The sequence below is a fragment of the Lipophrys pholis genome, assembly GCF_963383615.2.
Source record: "Lipophrys pholis genome assembly, chromosome: 13".
NCBI classification, from domain to species: domain Eukaryota; kingdom Metazoa; phylum Chordata; class Actinopteri; order Blenniiformes; family Blenniidae; genus Lipophrys; species Lipophrys pholis.
Window position 1 is genome coordinate 24,400,845 of NC_137632.1, and position 20,238 is coordinate 24,421,082.

Below are 20,238 nucleotides of genomic sequence, written 5' to 3' on the forward strand. Positions count from 1 at the left end.
AGTGCAATTATGTACCTCTCCTGCATTTGTTCGTCAGTAAACTGCAGCTGCTCCTTTAACGTCTGGTATCGGTCCCACCTCAGCAGCCTGGTCCCGTCGTACAGATCCAACTCCCGGTCATGCAGCAGCCTGGAACACAAAACACATAGAGCGCAGGTTGGATGTGCCGTCGTAGTCAAGAGCACATAACATGAGACTGATTCAGGACCAAGACCAACTCAAAACCAAGAACGACACCATTGGGTGAATCCAACACTAGTCAGCAGTGTGTGTATGTCTGACATTTGTCACTTACAGCGATGAAAATTCACGTTTTAACGTGTAATACCAACTGCTCTTTCTAAATTTGCCACGGCCACTGCATCGGGGAAATGAGAGCCGGGTTTGTGGGTCGGCTGAAGTACCTCGACAGCACAGCCAGCGTTCCCAGGTTGACTCTGTGCACGCCGTCGAGAAGCAGCAGTTTGCCCTCGATGGCGGCGGTGACCAGCGGAGACGGCCTCCACGCCGTGTCGCCGTTCGGGAGCGTGTACCTCTGCTGGAGGAGGTCCCGGGCCGTCATGTCCTGAGGGGAGGAGGGGGGGGGGGGGGGGGGGGGGGGGGGGGGGGGGGGTGGGGGAATAATCATAATATTCAGCATCGAAATGATGTGTATGAGGCTAAAAATACCTATGTTTAATCGGAAGAGTTGACAGATTGAGGTTAGAGTCGAGCAAAACAGAAGAATTAAAGTGGAAACAAACAATACAAGGAATTATTTATGGCACATCCATTCAACTTTAACGTTAAATGTAAAAATCAACTCGTGTGCACCATAAAAGGTGTGGTCGGGCTTGAGAACCTTCTTCACTTCCTTTTATAGGGGGAGTAGCTCACTTCCTCGAATCTGAAGCAGAGCTGGAAAACATTGCAATACATGGATTTTAAGGTTTCTGCTTTGAAATGTTGCTGAGAGAGAATGCGAGGGTCCAACAGAGGCTCCGGGCTTTTCTTATAGGGGGTTACCAGCCTCTGGTGCAGCATATAGCGTGGAATATCTCTCAGCACCGGTTATGTCTTGAAGGAAGATGCTCTGCAATCTGAACGTTACAAAAGTATGACACTATTCTGTGATTCGAGTCTGACTGGACACTATAATGACTCTTATGGAGGGATAAAGCTCTATTTCTCAGCTTTCTTGTAATTTTTGAATTTTCAAAATCCCATAAACAGTCAAGAAGTTTCAATTATGAAATAATCCTATCAGTAGCGAGAGGATAGGAGTGTAAACTCTAGGAGGATTGGTAACTGGAAACAAGGTGTCTTCTCCAGCAACAACCCTCCAAAGCCTCCCGCTGTGATACACATGCTTTCAATTTGTTTGCCCTCGAACGACGTCCCCCTCATGATCTGACCCAGCTGCTAAATCCGATACCTCTGCGTTACAAACGGCCGTAAATGGCACATCTCTGTCTGAGGAGGCAGGGAGGTCTGTTGAGGAAGGCTTGTCACGTCGACTATCACGCCAGCGCGTCACGGAGGAGAGAGATGGAGGGCAGAAGAGGGAGGAGGCGAGTGGAGCGGCGCGATTTGTTCCGGACTGTGATCGCCGAGTGGCTCCACCAGCCAGTTTAGACACTAAAGGAAAGGCTCGCCCATCGAACAGAAAGTGGCTCCCCTAAAATACGGGTCTCGAGCATAAAGCCTGTGGGTCACAACCGGCCCGCAAGAGGTTTTAATCCAGCCAAACGACTCAACAAATAAATTTAATATAATATTTATTTTCTTAAGTTTTCCCCAAAAAAATTGAAATCAAGGCAAAATTAATAGATGTGTAAATAAATCACAACAATAAGGAAAAACTAGTCAGATGCATAAATGTCCAAACTATGAACTCGTCTAACGTGACGTAAAAGCTTTTAAATGTGTCTTTTAAACAAATTTCTTAGGAGAAGCGACACAACGCGACACTGAGACCCGAGCTGAGAGATCGGTGATGCCGCCATGAAAGACAGCAAACTGGCATTCGCCTCAAAGTCACGCTGTCAGGGGAAGTTTGTGAAAACACCCATAATGCAACAGTTATAGGACCATTTTTGGGGGGGGGACATTTCACTGTATTTTACACAAGAAGGTTTCACTAAAATTGGCTTTATGTTGAGGTGGAAGTCACTTTCAGTAGTAATTGTTTTGTTCTTGTGAAAAAAATAGACATTTTCATCACATATATTTAAAGTTTAAAGGCTATCGTGGCACTATTTTACCCGTCTGGCCCACTCGAAGGTGAAATTGCAGTGTTTGCATTAACCCCTGGTTTAAAGGGATTAATGCAACAAAATCCATCTGCAGCTGGCGGGACTTCAAGTCACTTATTTAGGTGTTTCTCACAATTTTATGATGACCGTATTAAAGAGTATATTTAAATCGGCTTAACTTCCGGGTGCATTACATTTGCTTCTCGACGTTTTGCTTCAATAACCAAATTTACAGATGTGGAAGTTTTAGCTGGACAAAATCGAAGTAAATGACAGCGGTCGTGCGTCTATACAAGCAGCACTGCAATCAAAAGGCTGAAAAATCCACGTGTCTGTAGAATTAAGTGGAAACCTCTCCTTCTCCCGTGTTTATTGGAGTGTATTTGCATAACGCTCGGATAAATACATTCCCACTTTACGTGACTGCACCGTCAGAGGTGAGCTTCTGCTCATCTTCTTCATGCAAACCGAAGAACGGACTCGCACGCCGACAATCGGGGGTATTTATGTTCCGCTCTGACCTCGCGTGTCGCTTTGTTTTCCAAAAATGGGATTTTTCGGCGCTGACCAGATGAATCGCCTGATGATAGATTCTGCAAACTCCCACAGCAGAAGTCACCCATGACCTCCGCCGGCTATAAATAGGCGCGGCGCGACGCATTAATACATAAAGGCTTGGAGCGCGGCCGCTTCCTGCACAAAGTTCAACGCTCATACATTTACACCCGAGCAGGAGGAACTACTCACATGGATTTGGACTGTGTGGAGAACTGAATCAATCCCCAGTGAAACTTTCCTTTATCAGTTGATTGCGATGAATCACATCTTAGTGTTTGAAGATGTAACGATACGATGAATCAATAAGTAGACGTACATTTGTTTACACGACATGTTAATTAAATCTTTCTTTTTTTTTCTTTTTTTTCCTCGACAGTTGCGTGGAAAAATCTAAACATTAGCTCATACGTACACGTTAGAATCTACATGTTTATTATCAAGTTGATCCCAAAAACGTGAATTTCTTTCGTGAATTCTTGGGTGTCGTGTTTTGCACACTGCTGTTTTTTGGGGTTTTTTTATCGACACTAAACGTTGTTAAAGTCAGAGCCCCACTGTAGGTGTTATTCTTTTACCAAAGACAAAAACGTGTGCTAGTGTCGTTATGTCTCTGGTAAATGAGACGGCGTGTCTCAATGGGACGACCTGTTTTACCTTTTTTATTTTTTAAACAGCAGAATCCTTGTTTTATTCAGCACTTAGTTTTTACATGCTTCTTATTCTCATCTTTGTGTTTTTTTCCTCAATTTCTTCCATTATTTTCTGTCTTTTTTCTTGACACTGAATGGCATTGCACACAATTTTGCTGTATTTTTTTATTTATTTAAATGACAACAAAGATTCCGAATCTGATTCTGATAAATTAAAGTTAAACAAAAATAAATAAATTTGAGCTTCCTACTTAATTTATTTGAATCTTTTTCAAGCTAAAACTTCCATTTCTTTTATTTCACCATCTGTAAACTGCTGATTGTGACAATCATTTATTTTGAGACTGCTTTTCTGACGTCTTTCACTTATTTATTTATTTTTTTTTTAACACATTTTCTTCTTTTTATGCACAAAAAAAATACAACACACAGAAACAAATCCCCCCACCCCAAAACATTAGACACCAAGTTATCCACTTAAACAAGAAATGGAAAATATAGTCCAAATAACCAGAACAGTAAAATTTATAAAATAACTCATAATAATAATAATAATAATAATAATAAAATAATAATAATAATAATAATAATAATAATAATAATAATAATAATAATAATAATAATAACAATAATAATGAAAATGAAAATGAAAATAGTAGAAATAATACAATAATTTAAAGATAATTAAAGAGAGTGAGTTAAAAAAAAGAAAAAAAAGAAATAGAATAATAAATCTATTTAGGAAAGTACAAATAAAAAGAAACTGTTGTAGTTTAAGGGCAACCAGTCATTAAAAGGCTGTTATACTCTGAGTAAAAGAGGGGATTTTATTCTGTTTCACCCATTTCTACCAGAATTCACACGTTTATGTAGAGAATAATCCCCGAGACTGACTGAAGACGAATAGACTTGTTTAGTTGCATCTTACAACAACAACATGCAACACATTTATGTAAAGTGGGAACAATGAAACGTCGGGGGGGGGGGGGGGAAAGAAGAAAAAAAAGGCAACGTGTGACAAGACGTCCTGTTCATGGTTTTCCATGTAGGTCAGAAGATGGACAGATGGTCTGAGTCACGCTCGTGTGATTATTTATTTGGGGTCTGTGAGACGGGGGAGGGGGCTGCGGAGGGTGTGTGTTATACCACGTGCTGTGTTCTGCTTTCACACATGATAACTGCACAAAACGACATTTCTGAGTCATGCAAGGCGCCGCTTTAACTCACCTGGTAGAGCATAACAGGCTCCATGCTGTAGCCCAACATCTCTGCAAACTCTTTGGCGATCACGGACTTGCCGCAGCCCTGAAAATACAAAATACCGGTTTTAATTGGGGTTTATTTGAAGCTCTAAATTTGTCTTTTTTTTTTTACTGAATAATTAAGTGAGTTGTAGTTATCTTTCTTTGTAAAGAGTTTTTTCCAACCCTTTCCTTAATCCCCTCTCTAGTGTGCAAAAGGCCGAGTTATTTTAAATGAGCATTTTGGATTTAAGATTCAATCTGGAGAAATAAAAATCAGATTTCCGTCAAATATGGGAGAAAAAGTCTGAGCATAACACACATAATCATCATTTCGCTCTTTAAGGGTTTTTGTTTGTCGGTCTTGTATTTCTCACTACTCTTCAGCCCAGACGTGGGCATCATCAGGCCATATTGTGGCCCTTTAGCTCCGTTTCTGAAATCCCGAATCAAAAGAAATTGACTTTATTACATCTAACATGGTCACATTTTTCCACGTTAGTGGGCATTATTATAATACTATTACATTATTAGTTGTGTCTAGCGTCAGAGAGACAGAGAAAAAGAACAAAAAACTGTTTTTATGGGCTTATTTGCTGAAGTCAAAATTTAGAACAATGTAATCAAGATTTCCAGACACAGATTAGGACTCTGAGGAAAAGTATAATCCCACTGTGAGGACGACTGTTGTGACAGGCCGGCTACCTTGGCTCCGATCAGACAGATGTCCTTCACCATGTGCGACTGCATCATGTCGGCCATCAGCTGGGCGTGGCTCGGCGTGTTGACGAAGGCGGGGCTGCTGTTGGGCGGCCGCGGCTGCTTGGTGCCCGCTGGAACCTGAAACCGCACGTTTTAACACATTAACACACACGGAAACGAGTTGAACTTTCTATAAAGGTCGAAATGCACAGTTTTTACTTAAATCCTCACAAACGTTACTTTCATATTCAACTGTAATACATTTTAAGGAGGACGAGGTGACACCATGGCAGCATCACTGGTATCTCAGCTCGGGTCTCAGGGTTGTTTTATGTCACTACTCTGAAGATATTTCTTAAAAAAAAATAAAGAAGCTATTTTTCTTTGAAATTTAAAAAATTTACTTGGTCGGATTGGTCTGATTGGAGCCTCCTGTGAGCCAGTTTTGGCCCACGGTACTTAGGTTTTAACACCCATGATTTAATGTATCCTGTAATCTATTTATTTAAGTATTTTTTTTATCAAATTGATTGTATTTCTCCAAAGAGCTTTCAATGTTTCGTTGTATATAATTAACAAGAATACTATTGAAGCATAACTCAGATCTCCTTTAATGCATTTAAATACAAGATCAAGAAAAAAAAAAAAAAAAAGGAGAGATGCCGTAATGTGATTTAAAATTCTTTTGTTTTTAAAGCACAAAGTTTAGCACTATTAACCTTTTTCTTGTGCCACAAGAATTACCAGGTGGGGGATCAAACCAACAACCTCAGGATTGTAGGGAAAACCACTCCACCAGCTGAGCCTCGGTTTACCACGATGATAAGATTTGTTCCTGATTTCTAACAGTCTGGGGCGGATCTGCATCACGGACGCTCTAACTTCCGAGAAGAGTTGAGCAATAATGACGTTTCCTTCACAGAGTATCAGTGACAGATAAGATGTTGGCGCTGCTGATACTGTGTGTGTGTGTGTGTGTGTGTGTGTGTGTGTGTGTGTGTGTGTGTGTGTGTGTGTGTGTGTGTGTGTGTGTGTGTGTGTGTGTGTGTGTGTGTGTGTGTGTGTGTGTGTGCGCGTGTGTGCGTGCGTGCGTGCGTGCGTGCGTGCGTGCGTGCGTGCGTGCGGTCCGTCATGTGACGGCGGACTATCTCTGTAAAAACTGGGATTCAATTGCTCCCTTTGCTCAGAATCCTGTTTTCCGGTTGAGGATTTCACGGAGTTGTTTCGCGGGGCCTCGTGGGAACACTCAGATTATCTGCTCCAGGAGATAATAGAGCAGAAAGATAACAATATCCTGGTAAATACTGACCTGTTCCAGGGGGCTTTTTGGTAAAAAATTTTAAACAAAACACCACTTACAAATGACCAAATGCAACATATTTTCCTTTTTTTGGGATGTTACACAAGCAACTAAATGAAGCGACAGATCTAATCTATACAGCTAAAAAACACAAATACTCAGTCATGCTTCGTGTGTTTGCACAGAGCTTTCATCTGCGTTCCTTACATGAAGATTTCTGTCTCCTAAAAGTTTAATTACTTTAGTTGACTGATTTGGACAAAGTGTCGCAGTACTACAAGTAGCCATAGAGGGCAGTGTTGTGATTAAAAACCAAATAATTGAAGTGGTGAAACTTCTGTGGCATTTAATGGCCTAAAAGACTTCTTCTGCCTCCAATTCAATAGATAACATTAGTCCAAACTTCTATCGTGGCAATGATAGGTATAGTGACCTTACTGAATAAATTAACCGAACATTGATTTGGGGGTATGGAAGTAAAAAGACAGTGATGTTTACACTGTTTGGAGTTTATTTTAATGTGGATGAAGATTGGGGGTGTCCTACATAAGGCCAAAAACAGACGTTTAATTCGACATTTCACTGTATTTTGAACCAGAAAGTCATTAAAATTGGCTTTATGTTGAGCTTATTGTCATTTTCAGTAGTAATCATTTGTTTTTTTATAAATATATAGACATTTTCATCCCGTATATCCTGCACCACAACAAAGACAAAAGTTTAAATTTAAAGGTTATTATGTCACTATCTTACTGGTGTGGCCCACTCAGGATGGAATTTAGCTGAATTAAAATGAGTTCAACACCCCTGATGTAGTGGATCGTAAATGAAACCTCGAACTGCTAAAACCAGATGCATTTTTGTGGGCGACGCTAAGAAAATAAGACAAAATGTCATGGCAGAGTCAAACAATCGTTTTGGAACGGCTCACTTTTCTAGGCGCGCTAAGAATAAAACTGGAGTGACCGGCTGGCTGCTGGACGGCGGTGTAGTGGTCAGCACTGACCCTGGGTTTCTTCCTGATACTCCAGATTCCGCTCACAATGTGTGTGTGTGTGTGTGTGTGTGTGTGTCATTTTATAGGATATTCTTTATTACATTCACTAATATAGATTCAATAAACAAACTTTAATTCTACAAATCCATTCATATTTAAAAACGTGAAATAATACATCAGATTCAGAATTAAAAGTCGTCCTGTTTGTATTCAAGAGTTTTTCAACTTGAGACAAGGAGAATATAATCTAAGAGGGCTTTTCCTTTGAGTAAAGTGAGAACTAATATACAATATACATTTATTTCCATTTTGAGATTTAAACTGTCGAACACCTTCAGAACCCGTTTACAAGTGAAAATGTTGTGTTTTGGGGGTCAGTTTACACTTAATGGTCCTTGGAGTCACTGAAAAACCAACTTTTTGAAAAACTTTGTCTCCGTAGACACAGGAAAAATCGCATCTTTTCGAAAATGCTTCAACTGTGCATTCGTACCATGGTAAACAGTTCTGCACATGCTCAGTAGATGGACAATTAGAACAATGTTTGCCTCTGTGTTGTCATGACAAACAGCATTTGTTTGTATATTCTAGGGGATGAATTATGACCACGGATAAACCCTCCATCCATTCTTTCATTTTCTAGCGGTCTGCTGGTACCTGAAAGATGACGTCGCGGTCCGCCACGCGCAGCGTGACATCAGCGTGTCCCTCGCCGTCTTTACTGGTGGAAACCCTCTGAATGGCGCTCGGCGGCGACTGACTACGACCGTCCAGCAGCTCAAACCTCTGCGGGAAACAAGAGCCAGTCCATCACAGACCTGAGACGGAGAGCCGTTCATCCTGCGGTCGCGATGACGGTTTGATGAGGCGGCACGGAAAACTGAGGTTTGCACGAGTTTCCGTATAGTTCAGACTCACGCTCAGGACGCCCTCCACGGCGCTGCAGCCCTCCCTCCCCAGGATGCTGCTGTAGGGGTAAAGTCTCTGCACGAGCTGCTGCGAGGACAACATGGGGAAAGAGTTCTGCAACAAAACCAGAGATCTGTTAAAAAAAAAAAAAAAACTTTTCCTCTTGGTCATGAATCCTCCTCCGGCTTCACGTTCTCACCAGGACGTGGAGCGCCGGCAGCAGGTTGTCCACGGGGAAGTCGGGAAGGCCCAGGTAGGACGACTCCTGAGAGCACAGCGTGGTGGCCAGGGACAGCAGCTGGGACACTCTGCCACAAACACACACACACACACACACACACACACACACACACACACACACACACACACACACACACACACACACACACACACACACACACACACACACACACACACACACACACACACACACACACACACAAAAGACATCTAACACTCCATCTGAAGAAGGATTTGTGCTATCGAGGACTCGGTCATCCCGTCTCACCGTTCTGCGGGGATGTTTGGTCCAGCCGTGTACAACAACTCCAATTGGTCCTGAAATTAAAAACATCTTTCTTAGAATCACATCAACCATGTGTAGTGACACAAATACATATTATATATAAAGACAACGTGGTGTCAAACATGAGGCCCGTGCTCCAAAACCGGCCCGCAAGATGCTCCAATCAGCAGATGTGTACATAATATGTACTACATTTGTTCTGGGTGTGTTTTTATAAATTGTTGAGGCACTTTTTCCTCAAAATTGTCTTATTAATTAATTATTAATTTGTTCCAGACACAGTAAAAACATGCACAAAATACAGTTACATACAAAAAGAAAAACAATCTGTTATACTAATATGACTTTACACACCAATCTAGACATACATTCACACATATAACACATATATCGACTTCAACGTGTCTGAAAAGGAGGAAGGAATAAGAAAAATGTGTTTAAATCCTGTTTAACTAAGTTATTATTGCAACAACAGTGTTTCTGAAGTACCAGGAGTTTTCATGAAAAAAGAAAAAATCTTTCTTTGGCTGTTTACGTCATTCCTCCTGCTTCTTTGAAATAATGATACAATTTGAAAGCCAAACATCTTTTTTTCTCAATTTAATAAAATGATTTTTGATAAAAAAAAAAACATTTTTTAGTTCAGTTTCATTGAGTAAACCAATAACTTTTGTCTTGACACGGTTTAAAGATGGTACATTTTTAAAGATGTGCGTTAGCTCATGTTATTCCGAAAAAAGAAAAAACAGAACACAAACAAGTATTTCTTCTGCAGTGAATGCAGTACACGCCCATCCCGTCACATCCCGTCTGTTATGTGAGTGATTTAAGGTCACCGAGGAGAAAAATCCTCCTGTGTTTCTCCCCATGTTCACTCCTTATTGAGACATTTTGCTGGTGGGAAATTTCTGAAGAGACATAATTGCTACATTTTTGGTATTCCTGACCTTGAATGGTAGGTAGTAGATGTCTCTGGCCTGGAAGCGGGAGCGGAGCGGGGGGTCCAGCGGGTTGCCCTTGTACTTGGGAACGGGAAGACCGAGAGCGATGACCCGAAAGTCCTCGCTGACGCGGACGATCTTCCAGCTGTCCAGCTCCTCTTTGGTGTGCTCCTGCAAAAAAAATCAACGCTGCACATGTTCATGTTTTATCCCTTCATTCTGACATATTCAATGTAAATGTTATGCAGGAGGTTGCAGGAACATGTAACACGTACACACTTCGCATGCCACACAGTATTTATGGTTGGTTTTTTTTCTCCTCTGAATAAAATGGGAGCACCGTAGGAGGAGTGTGAAGACTCAGTGTGAAGTTTTAGTTAGATACACCTTCACAGGCAAACAGCCACAATCCTGATTAAAAAATAAGTACTTATTGAGGGAAAAAAGTCGAGTTTAACAACAAATGCAGAGGAATGAAATCCGCTTTGTGGGCTTGAAGAAGCCATTAAATGAAAAGTACATTTCTAGTAATGTGCATATGGGCTGATAGATCATTTATCTCCTAATATGAATGAAATGAATGGATGAACATTTAACCGACACTTAACTAAAATGGTTCAAGGCTACTGACGTGATTTTAATCCCAAAAAGTTTCCGCTGTCCATTCAACTCTCAAAAACAATTGTATTTCTGTTTGTGGTTAATTGAGGCCTTGGTGGTATTTCAAGCATTACTAGATAAATTCAGGTCATTCTATATGAAAACCACATTTGTTCCCCCTTAAAGCCATCACCACACACTCAGCAAAATATCTATAATACAGAAATACATTGAATAATTTTTCTGTGTGACTGTTACACATATAATGTGATATCTGAATTTTGTTTCTGATGGCCAAATAAACATTTATGTAAATGTTATGCAACTATGCAAGTCTAAGGCCTGTTTACACTACGACATTTTTAAGTGGAAACAGAAAACTTCCGCTGCGTTTTGGGTGTTCTGGGTGTTTACACAACGAACCTGCAGCAGTTTGTCGTATCGCTCCGCCGACATGAGGAAGCGTCCGTCCTCAAGCTGCATCTCTCGGTTCTCCAGCAGGTTGTTGAGCACGGGAAGGACGTTTCTCTCGGCCTTCTCCAGCCCCTCCAGGACCAGGACTCGACCCTGAGTGGCCGCCCTCACGGCGCACTGGGGGCAAAATGTGTCGGTTTAGTCAGACTCAATGACGATGTGCTCAAACGAAAATGTAACTTCCTGCAGGATCTTTGACAGTGGAGCTGAAAGTTCATGGTCTGACGCTCCTGCCCCCACCGCGTCTGCAGAGAGTGAATTTATGACTTTGTTATGACAATCTGTTGCTTTTTGCTTCTCCACCTCTGTGTCTGCTCCTGCGGGTTTCTTGATGTTTCTATGCTCGCTCATGTGGAAATTGTTTTTTTTTCCTCTGTAACAGTGCCTTGAAATTAGAGTTTTCTTTTTTTTAATGTTCAATTCAATTCAATTTTGTTTATATAGCACCAGATACAACACAAAGAAATGCAGTGGTTCCGCCTTTACATTCTGGAATTGATATCACATATTCAGTAAAAAAACTAAAACGGGGGCAATAAAACGCACCGACTGAGGAGTGATAGTTACACATTAGAAGAGCTTCATGAACAGACTGCGACAGACGAGCCTCTAAAAATCACGACAGACTGTTAAAGCAGGTTATGAAGATGGATGGAATTTGAAAGAAGTTGCAACTTTGATGGGAGAACAAAACATCGTTTTCAGCTCTGGTAACATGCATCACCAATGCTCCATCCAACAAAGTCAGTTTCAGGTATGTAGCAGGACTAGAATTCTCTTGAGGGAAAAACTGTGACCTAAGTCCAGAAAATATTCAATAAAATGGTACTAAGGGAAACATTTGGGCCAAATAGGCATCATCAGTAATAGAAGCGGTGTGTGTTGGCGTGTGTGTGTGTTGTTTTACAAACTAAATAAATCATTGACTGACCAGTGAGCTTAATAAATATTTCAGAAGAAAAAAAAAAAAGAAGGGCTTTATTGGATGGGAATAGCCCAAACTATTGATCCTGAACAGTTTAACTTGGTGTCACAATATGAGGCTTCATCGTCCAGAATGACTTCTGACCCAGGAAGAAGTTTTCACAGAGATGAATGCTTTTATAAAAAGCCTTTTCAACGGTCTATCAGCTTTTTTTCTGGCTCTGCTTTAACGACAAAAGAAGAGCTTTTCCAGAGAGGATGTCCTCGACTTATTGTGTTTGGAAGAATCATCCCAAAGTTTCACGGTTGTTTTTCGAAAGGTCTATTTTCTACCGCCAAGTGTGGGCTACAGCCTCCTAAGTTGGTTTATACAGTTTAGTGTGTGTGTGTGTGTGTGTGTGTGTGTGTGTGTGTGTGTGTGTGTGTGTGTGTGTGTGTGCGTGTGCGCGCACATTTCTGCAGGAATCAAAAAGCGCACGTGACGTCAAGAGGCAGGAAACTTTAGCTGTCTGGGTGGACCGCAGAGCGAGCGGCCGTGTAATTAGGTTAACATGTAAATATGTGGCAGGTTGTGTGGGAAGCAGAGCCATAAAACTATAGTGAGGACCAGATGCTCTATATTTAACTCCTGGTCCATTTTCGGCACCAACGCTGTAATCAGATAATTGTTAGAAATGTAAGTGACGCAGGATGGCGAGCGGGATGGAGTGAAGCACAGACAGGCCTTGTGTTCTGTCTGACACTAAACTGGGAGGCAAGTCAAAATACAAATACCACCAGATAGAGACTCCTTCAGCCAAAGCTTTTCACTATCTGTGCATTTTTGCAGGATTAATGGTCAAAACAGGAGTGTGCAACTCAAGACGAAGCGGAGACATGTGGAAAAGTCACTCAACAACTCGAAAAACGGTTCCACCAGCAAACACCAGATCCATAGAGACGATCCTAATTGTTCCCATACAACTAAAGAATTTGGTTCTTTGGTACTACCTTTAATAAAAGGTTCTATCCTGTACAGCAAATTTGATGTTTTAAGGTTTAAATCGGGGAGCAGAAACCAAAAGTTTCCTTTAGGTTTACTTCCATACTATCATCCATATCACATTAACTCAGATGGGGTCTTTTAGCAAATTATTGTTATGACTCATTTACATCAGTAAAACTGCTAACTTTTGTACGTCTGTGTCTGACAGGGTGTAAGGTTAAATGATTACTAGGATGGCTGGATGGATGGATGGATGGATGGATGGATGTTTCGTTAATTGAGTGGTTGGCGGGTTCTCGCGTTGGTTGGTTGGTTGGTTGGATGGACGGAAGCTAAATTCACACCTCGGTCCAATGCAGCAGTTCTAGTTTTCTTGATTAGGCCCCTCAGGAAAAATAATTGTCTAATAATTCAAATCAGAGCCTGAATTTTCAACTATTCTTAATGTTTTAGGTTACATTGATCTTCTCAGTTCGGTCCTCTTGTGTTGTATTATTCTCTATTGTCTTTGCCTTGATTGGATGTTTAGTATCACGAAGCTTCTATGACCTGCCTCAACTGATCTGCGGTCGCTTTTAGCGGGCCGTTTTCCAACAAGGTTGACGTTTGTCTACGTGTGAACGTTTCATTGTGGAAGACAATGAAGACAATGGAGTTTCTCGCATTCAAACAACTTGCATGTCAGCCGCCATCATTAGTGTGTGAGTATGCGTGTGACCGGGTGAATGTGACTGGTCATGTACAGCATGTTGAGGCAGCAGAAAATAGACTGCATGACGAGTGCCTATTAACCATTTAAAGCAACGACGGCCACTACTTTTTGAATCTGATTATCTGAGCACGCAGTTGCAACATGTAAACCTATATAGTGCCTCTAAATGGATCCCGCTGACTTGAAATTCAGCACGAGTGGAGGTGGGAGGTTTTTTTCGTAGTGTAACAGAGACTTATTCACAGTGTGGGGCTGAAGTAAGCTGCCTTACATAAGAGCCTGCTGGAGGGAGAGAGGTCAGTGGAAATGTCAAAAATATAACATGCATGAGATGGCATCCATGTGACCACATATTTCATAGAAACTCGAGGGGTGGGGGTGCTGGTGGAGGAGTGACGCTTAGATTTAGGGTGACGGGTGGGCAGGAACTAAAAGTGAAGTGGAAGGGTTGGTAGTGGTGGTGGGGGGGGGGGGGGGGGGGGGGGGGGGGGCACGAGCGCCGGGACTGACATATTACGCCTGAATGTAGGACTCCAAATCAGCACAGAGCCCTGAGGAATACTTGGATGTTCTAGTTAAACACGCAAACACACAAAGACACACACACCCACACCCACACCCACACCCACACACACACACACACACACACACACACACACACACACACACACACACACACACACACACACACACACACACACACACACACACACACGCACCTCCTATGGTACCAAACTGTTCACAAACAGAAACGCTTACGATTTTGCGCCCACACATCTTCGATACTGAAACAAGTGTTGGAGGCTATGATGTGTACAGGTTCCTAATAATTGCACCCACAGGCTCCAACTTGGGCCAAAACACACACACAAACACACACACAACGCCCGCCCATCAGATGGGCGGCGTGGCAGAGGACCCAGAAACAATTAATCCTTTGCCACCTAGTAAGGCCATTGATGGTACTGTAACTGTGCACGAGCCATTTCCATGGAAACAAGAGAAAGCTGTTTTCGTTTTGAGGAGGTGGGAGGCCGGTGAGCCTCGGGGAGTTGGAGGGGTTGGATTGTGTCTCTTGCTGCGGGAAAAGCAAACATGTCTTGCTCGATGCATTTCTCTCTCACCAGAGGGGGAAGGACTGGTGGACCAGTAAGACACTCTTCCATCATTTAGGGTCGGTCTCTGAGGCTGTGTGCACACTCGGTACAGCCGCTTGGAATCAAACAAACTCAGTGTTGCTCATTTGGTGGCTCCCAAAGAAGAAGATGCGTTGAAGCGGAAGTCTGATTGAAGACTGATGACGTGTTGACGCTGGTGATGTGTGGTCTGGTTAAGACGGAGCCTGGTAGGAAAGCTGCATCAGTGGAAGTGCCAATGTTGCGTTCTGCATCGAGACAAGCGTGGCCAGTCTGATCTAAAAGTCGGTCCCTGTACGTTTGTCAACACCCGCTGGTGCAGTTCGATTGCAGCGATGGAGGTTTTAAATTCAGCTCTATAGCCTCACAACTCGTCGTAATTGATGCATTCATTTCAGAAGTTCAGAAAACAAGTGCAAGAAAAGCTTAATTGTGGTGCAGCGAAGTTGAACTTTGAATTTGATTCGTTTCACCCAAGTAAGGACAAGCGAAGCGTCAGAAACATCTTCTGCTCGCAGCAGACGTTCGTGGTTTTGTGCAATAGAGGTCGTTCTGCAGCAGGTTTGTCCCCACAAGCATCCCTAAAATCCACATCGCCGCTTGTGGCAAAGAAGCATTTTATTTATACACCAAAGCACTTTATTGTCACATTCACCCACTCACACACACCAACGAAGGCAGCGACCATCATGCAAAACCATTCAGAACCTGCAACCTTCTGATTGACAGACAACCTGCTCTAATCTAAACACGTGCCACACAAACTGCAAGGTTTTATTTTTGTTTGTTTGTTTAAACGATCCAGTCTAATGTTAGCCAGCGTAGGTGGGACGAGAACCGCACCACAAGTGTGAAAACCATACAAGCTGAGTCGACGTCTGTGATCGCTCCGGCTCAAGTCTTCTAATTTCCTGCCATGTCGCCGCACTCTCCATCCAATAAAGTCTCGATTCACGACGAGCAAGCCGTTGTGGCAAAAGTCAATATCGGGGCCATTGCTTGCTTGGAAACACACTTATGAAGACTTTCCCCCGGTGGGTTCACTGACGCGTGCGACACCTGGAAACAGTCAGCGTTACCCAGAATGCAGTGTTTCAACTGGACCGGGGTGGGGACGGTACATTTCCCAGCATGCTCTCTTGCTTGTAAGTTCGGAGGAGGAATCCCGATTAAAAAACAAGACAAAAGTGGAGGATTAGAAACAAAATTTATATTCTCTTAAAAGCGACGTTTTGACAAATAAACTGAAATGTTTTAAGAAAATATATTAAGAAATTGTCTCTAAAATGGGGAACATGCTGCTAATATCTGTAGAAAAGCAGTGAACACTTAAATCAATGACCTTGCAGCCTTTCTGGACGCTGCCGTTGCATCCACTGAGAAATAACCCATTCATGAAATAACCCTGCCTTCCATCCGTGCACTGACGTGACAGTAACTGAACGCCTCTCCAGCTGCCGTCTAATTATAGGAAACTCAACCTAATTAGGCGTGGATATTCCTCTTCCTGAAGTTTATGAGTGAAGTCTGAAGGACACACATGCTGGGAGAAGAATCCACAACAGAAGGTTCAACTTTGGACAACGAGGAGCTGCGGTCTGATGTATTATAACTGAAGCGGCCGGGGGCGTGTGTTTACATAAGGTTTGAGTGATCAGAGAGGGCACAGCGGAGAACAGAGCCGCTGTGTTGATGTGGCTTTCTGTGTTACTGTTACTCTGTGTGGCCGTGTCGAGCGAGGGAGTGAGGAGGAGGAGGAGGAGAAGAAGGGACATTCATCTTGTTTTCAATCAGTTCCTCACATCCCACACACACTTCACAGAACCTCATTGTTCTAATTTTACTGTAAATACAGCATTGTAACGGAGCTTCGGAAAGGATGCGGAAATGTCCTGCGCAGCGTACAAACCACCATGTGAAACTCTAACTGTCTTTGTGACTGATAATAAAAATGTTGTTTTCTGAAGACAGAGCAGTTTATTAAAATCAGGGGTCTTAGTTGAGGGGGTCACATACAGTCCAGTTTCATCTTCACTGAGCCAAACTGGTAAAATAGCACATTAATTATATGCTTTGAATTTAAAGTTTAAAGGTTTTTCTATGTTGTGGCGCGGAGTAGACATGATGAACATATGAATAATCTCAACATGAAGCCATGTTTAAAATCATGGCAGCATCAGCGACGTCTCAGTGTTGTGAAGCGTCGCGACTCTTAAGAAATGTGTTAAAAAATAAATAAAAATCAACGTTTTCTTTGAAATTTTTACAATTTGCTTAATAGGTTTTGGCGGGACGGATTGCAGCCACTCACAGGCCAGCATTGGCCACCACTGGTTTAAAGTGGGGGAGAAGAAATATGGTGTCTTTCACTTTTCCTGCTCAAAATCTCTCATCAGTCCATGGATTTGACTTGAACTTTCCCTTTAGTTCAGCGGCCAAATGCTGCACGGTTTGGATGGGCTGGAAATAAAGTAACTTTAAAGTATTTGCCAAAAAAACAAATGCATGATGGAAATGTGGATATTTACTGCACGTTTTTGTTTTTAATTTGTAAAACTTTTTTTAAAAATGTATCCTATCCACCCTCACAGTGTGGGTTCTTGGCATTGATTCACGAGTTCCAGTTCCCAGTCTTGTGTGAAAGAAATTTCAAGAGATTTCCTCTCACCTGTCTTTTGCCGCGATCAGGCTCAAAGTGTCAGAATTCTTGTTCACCTGGTCGATGTAGAAGGCCGTCCCCGATCGGATCTCCCTCCTCTGCTTCAGGTCGGTCTCTGTTGTGTCCCTGGACAGAGCAACGTACTCCACCTCTCTCTTTGTCAACTCCTGGATAAAGAACAAGCAGAACACGCCACTTTAAAGTTCACCACCTTGTCCTCTTGAGCCTCGCAGCATACGATTGTAACAACATCCATGATGCAACAGCTACAGAAGGTTTTTTCTTTTTTTTGGGGGACATTTTAATGTATTTTGCACCAGAAAGTTTCATTAAAATTGTTTTTAAGTTGAAATTGTAGTAATTTTCAATAATAATTGTTAAGGTTTTGCAAGAAATATCAACATTTACATCATGTATTATCAGAGCTATCACAGAGAAAGAAAGTCATTTTAAAGGTTATTATCATAATATTTTACTGGTACAGCCCACCGAAGATGAAATTGGGCTGCTTGTCGCCCCTGAACTAAAATGTGTTCGACACATCTGATGTAGATAGAGAACAAAAAAAGCCCCAAGGATGGAACCTTGAGGAACCCCACAAGTGATTTTCATTCGCCCGCACTCACAATTAGATAGAGAAACACAATATTTACATTCCCTATTTATCATTTCTGTAGCCAACTGTGTAAAGCAGCATTAAGATCCAGCAAGACTAAAATTAAAACTCTCGATGTGCGTACTGTGAGCACTGACCAGGTACTGCATGGCTATGGAGCGTCTCAGTGGTCCGGGGGGCCCAATGAGAAACACGTCCTGGCCCAGAAGGTCCTTCTGCATGATCCATCGTAGGTGCTGAGCCACAGTCTGTGGCAGGTAGTCTGAAACTAGAGCAATCCGGACAGAGCAATCACTCCATGCAGACGTACCTGTTTGTTTTATATGCTGGACAACAAACAGAAAAAAAAAACCAACAAAAAAACAGCTTACTGTGTTTCACAGGGACGAGTTCTGGATTCGTAGGTGTTTTCAGTCTGTATGAGATATCTCCGATCGTCACTGTGCCACCTGCAAGACACCGAGGAGAACAAACAGGAGAAGCGAGTTCCTTTCAAAATCAAACTCCAAAAAAAAGCTGGAACAACATGTAAAATGCAGAAACAAACAAAAGTCAATATGTGTATTTGGTATTTTCTTAGTTATAACAATGTTTCTATCAAAGCCTGTTTATTCCCACATTTTGAAGGATCGTGCATTTGTGGGAAGAGCAGCAGACGTGAATGTTTTTTGTGCTAAGTTTAGACACTATAACAAATTAAAAGATTTCATCCTTTCACTAAAAATATGACCTCGTTTTGAAATTGACGGCAACAAAACGCTGACACAGGGAACACAAAAGGCTGTAAAAAAGAAGTTCTACCAATATATGAACAGAAAGGAGCATTTTGTAAATTCCAATTTTAATTCAGGAACCATGACTGAGAATACAAAGAGCATTTAGAGAGGCAGAGCTTCTCAGATGTGAAGATACCGAGAGCGGTCTTTCATAATTTGTCAGTAATGCATGAATGATGGTAATGAAATCTGACAAGATATATAAACCTTTAGTAAGCTACAGTATATACCTGTGTTCAACACCCTTTTGGCTCTAATCACTCAAAAAATTGTTTACATTTTCAATCACTTTGAAATTTTAGATTTTTCACAATTTTATTTGATATCCATATCTAAACTAGACTTTAATCACTAGATCAGCTGAAAAAATGACATGTTTTTAGTTTTCACCTTTAACCTAGTTAAACGTGCAAGACTATGTGTAATTAGTTACGGTTCACTTAGACTAGTAAAGCTATTTTATTTGAATTCACATGTTTAAAACTACTTATTCTGCTTTATTTCGTAATGAAGAAACCACATTTTAGCATCTGCCTCAGTAAAGTGACAGCAGTCAGTCTGCAGTCATTAGAAGTCAGGTACAAACTCTTAAACTACAGCTTAAATCTAAACTCCAGCTTCCTATCCCGGTGCTACAGTGGGACTGACGCGGATTACAGATTACCTGAGGAGGTGTTGAGGAGTTTGACCTCGTGTGTTTTCCTCTTCCAGCCATTTCTCCCCACAACTGAACCCAGAAGAGCCCTCATCCTCCGGGCAGCCACGGCCGCAGCCGTGCCGCTGCACAGTATCTGGGAGTGCATGTTTCAGAGTGTTTCCATTCAGAAACACTACGATAAGTTACAAGCTCCGCGTTTGACCGTTTGACCTCTTTTTGTCCTTTTTTCCCCTCATTTCATAACACCGGTCATTTCATGTTGGCGCAGCCGGAGGAAAATAACAACAGGACAAACGGTCCGCTCCTAAAGCCCTCCGTGTTGACGTGCTGGCAATCGTTCCGCGTTTCGATAATATCATACACTGAACCATAGGTTCAGTTAAATTGTACTTTTATAGTTAATAAAAAACGCTGTTAGTGCAAAAATATAAGATTTTTGAAGACGTTAAGCTAATTTTATCTTGTAAGGTATGTGTTTGATTGTTTTTTGCTTTGTTACTATTTTGTTACTATTACTTATATATGCTATTCGAGTTTGGTCTATTTCTAACACTGAAATTTTGTCTGAAAATAAAATGCTAATTATTTTCCCATTGGCCAGATTACTTAACTCAAACTCAAATAATTTTTTTCCTCTTGC

At 41.8% G+C, this 20,238-nt stretch overlaps 1 protein-coding gene across 1 annotated transcript in view; it reads right to left on the reverse strand.

The window, feature by feature from the left end:
- The window catches only part of vwa8 (von Willebrand factor A domain containing 8), a 37,306-nt gene extending 17,475 nt beyond the window's left edge, over positions 1 to 19,831 (reverse strand). The window contains exons 1-14 of the mRNA XM_080478945.1: positions 19,605 to 19,831; positions 18,536 to 18,613; positions 18,302 to 18,432; positions 17,605 to 17,715; positions 11,082 to 11,249; positions 10,065 to 10,229; positions 9,100 to 9,149; positions 8,791 to 8,899; positions 8,601 to 8,705; positions 8,340 to 8,468; positions 5,389 to 5,523; positions 4,670 to 4,747; positions 405 to 565; positions 16 to 129 (exon numbers count right to left, since the gene is read on the reverse strand). Coding sequence (XP_080335071.1) covers positions 16 to 129; positions 405 to 565; positions 4,670 to 4,747; positions 5,389 to 5,523; positions 8,340 to 8,468; positions 8,601 to 8,705; positions 8,791 to 8,899; positions 9,100 to 9,149; positions 10,065 to 10,229; positions 11,082 to 11,249; positions 17,605 to 17,715; positions 18,302 to 18,432; positions 18,536 to 18,613; positions 19,605 to 19,743 — 1,673 coding nt within the window. The 5' untranslated portion in view covers positions 19,744 to 19,831. The remainder of the gene's footprint in view (positions 1 to 15; positions 130 to 404; positions 566 to 4,669; positions 4,748 to 5,388; positions 5,524 to 8,339; positions 8,469 to 8,600; positions 8,706 to 8,790; positions 8,900 to 9,099; positions 9,150 to 10,064; positions 10,230 to 11,081; positions 11,250 to 17,604; positions 17,716 to 18,301; positions 18,433 to 18,535; positions 18,614 to 19,604) is intronic.
- Positions 19,832 to 20,238: the final 407 nt, after the last annotated feature.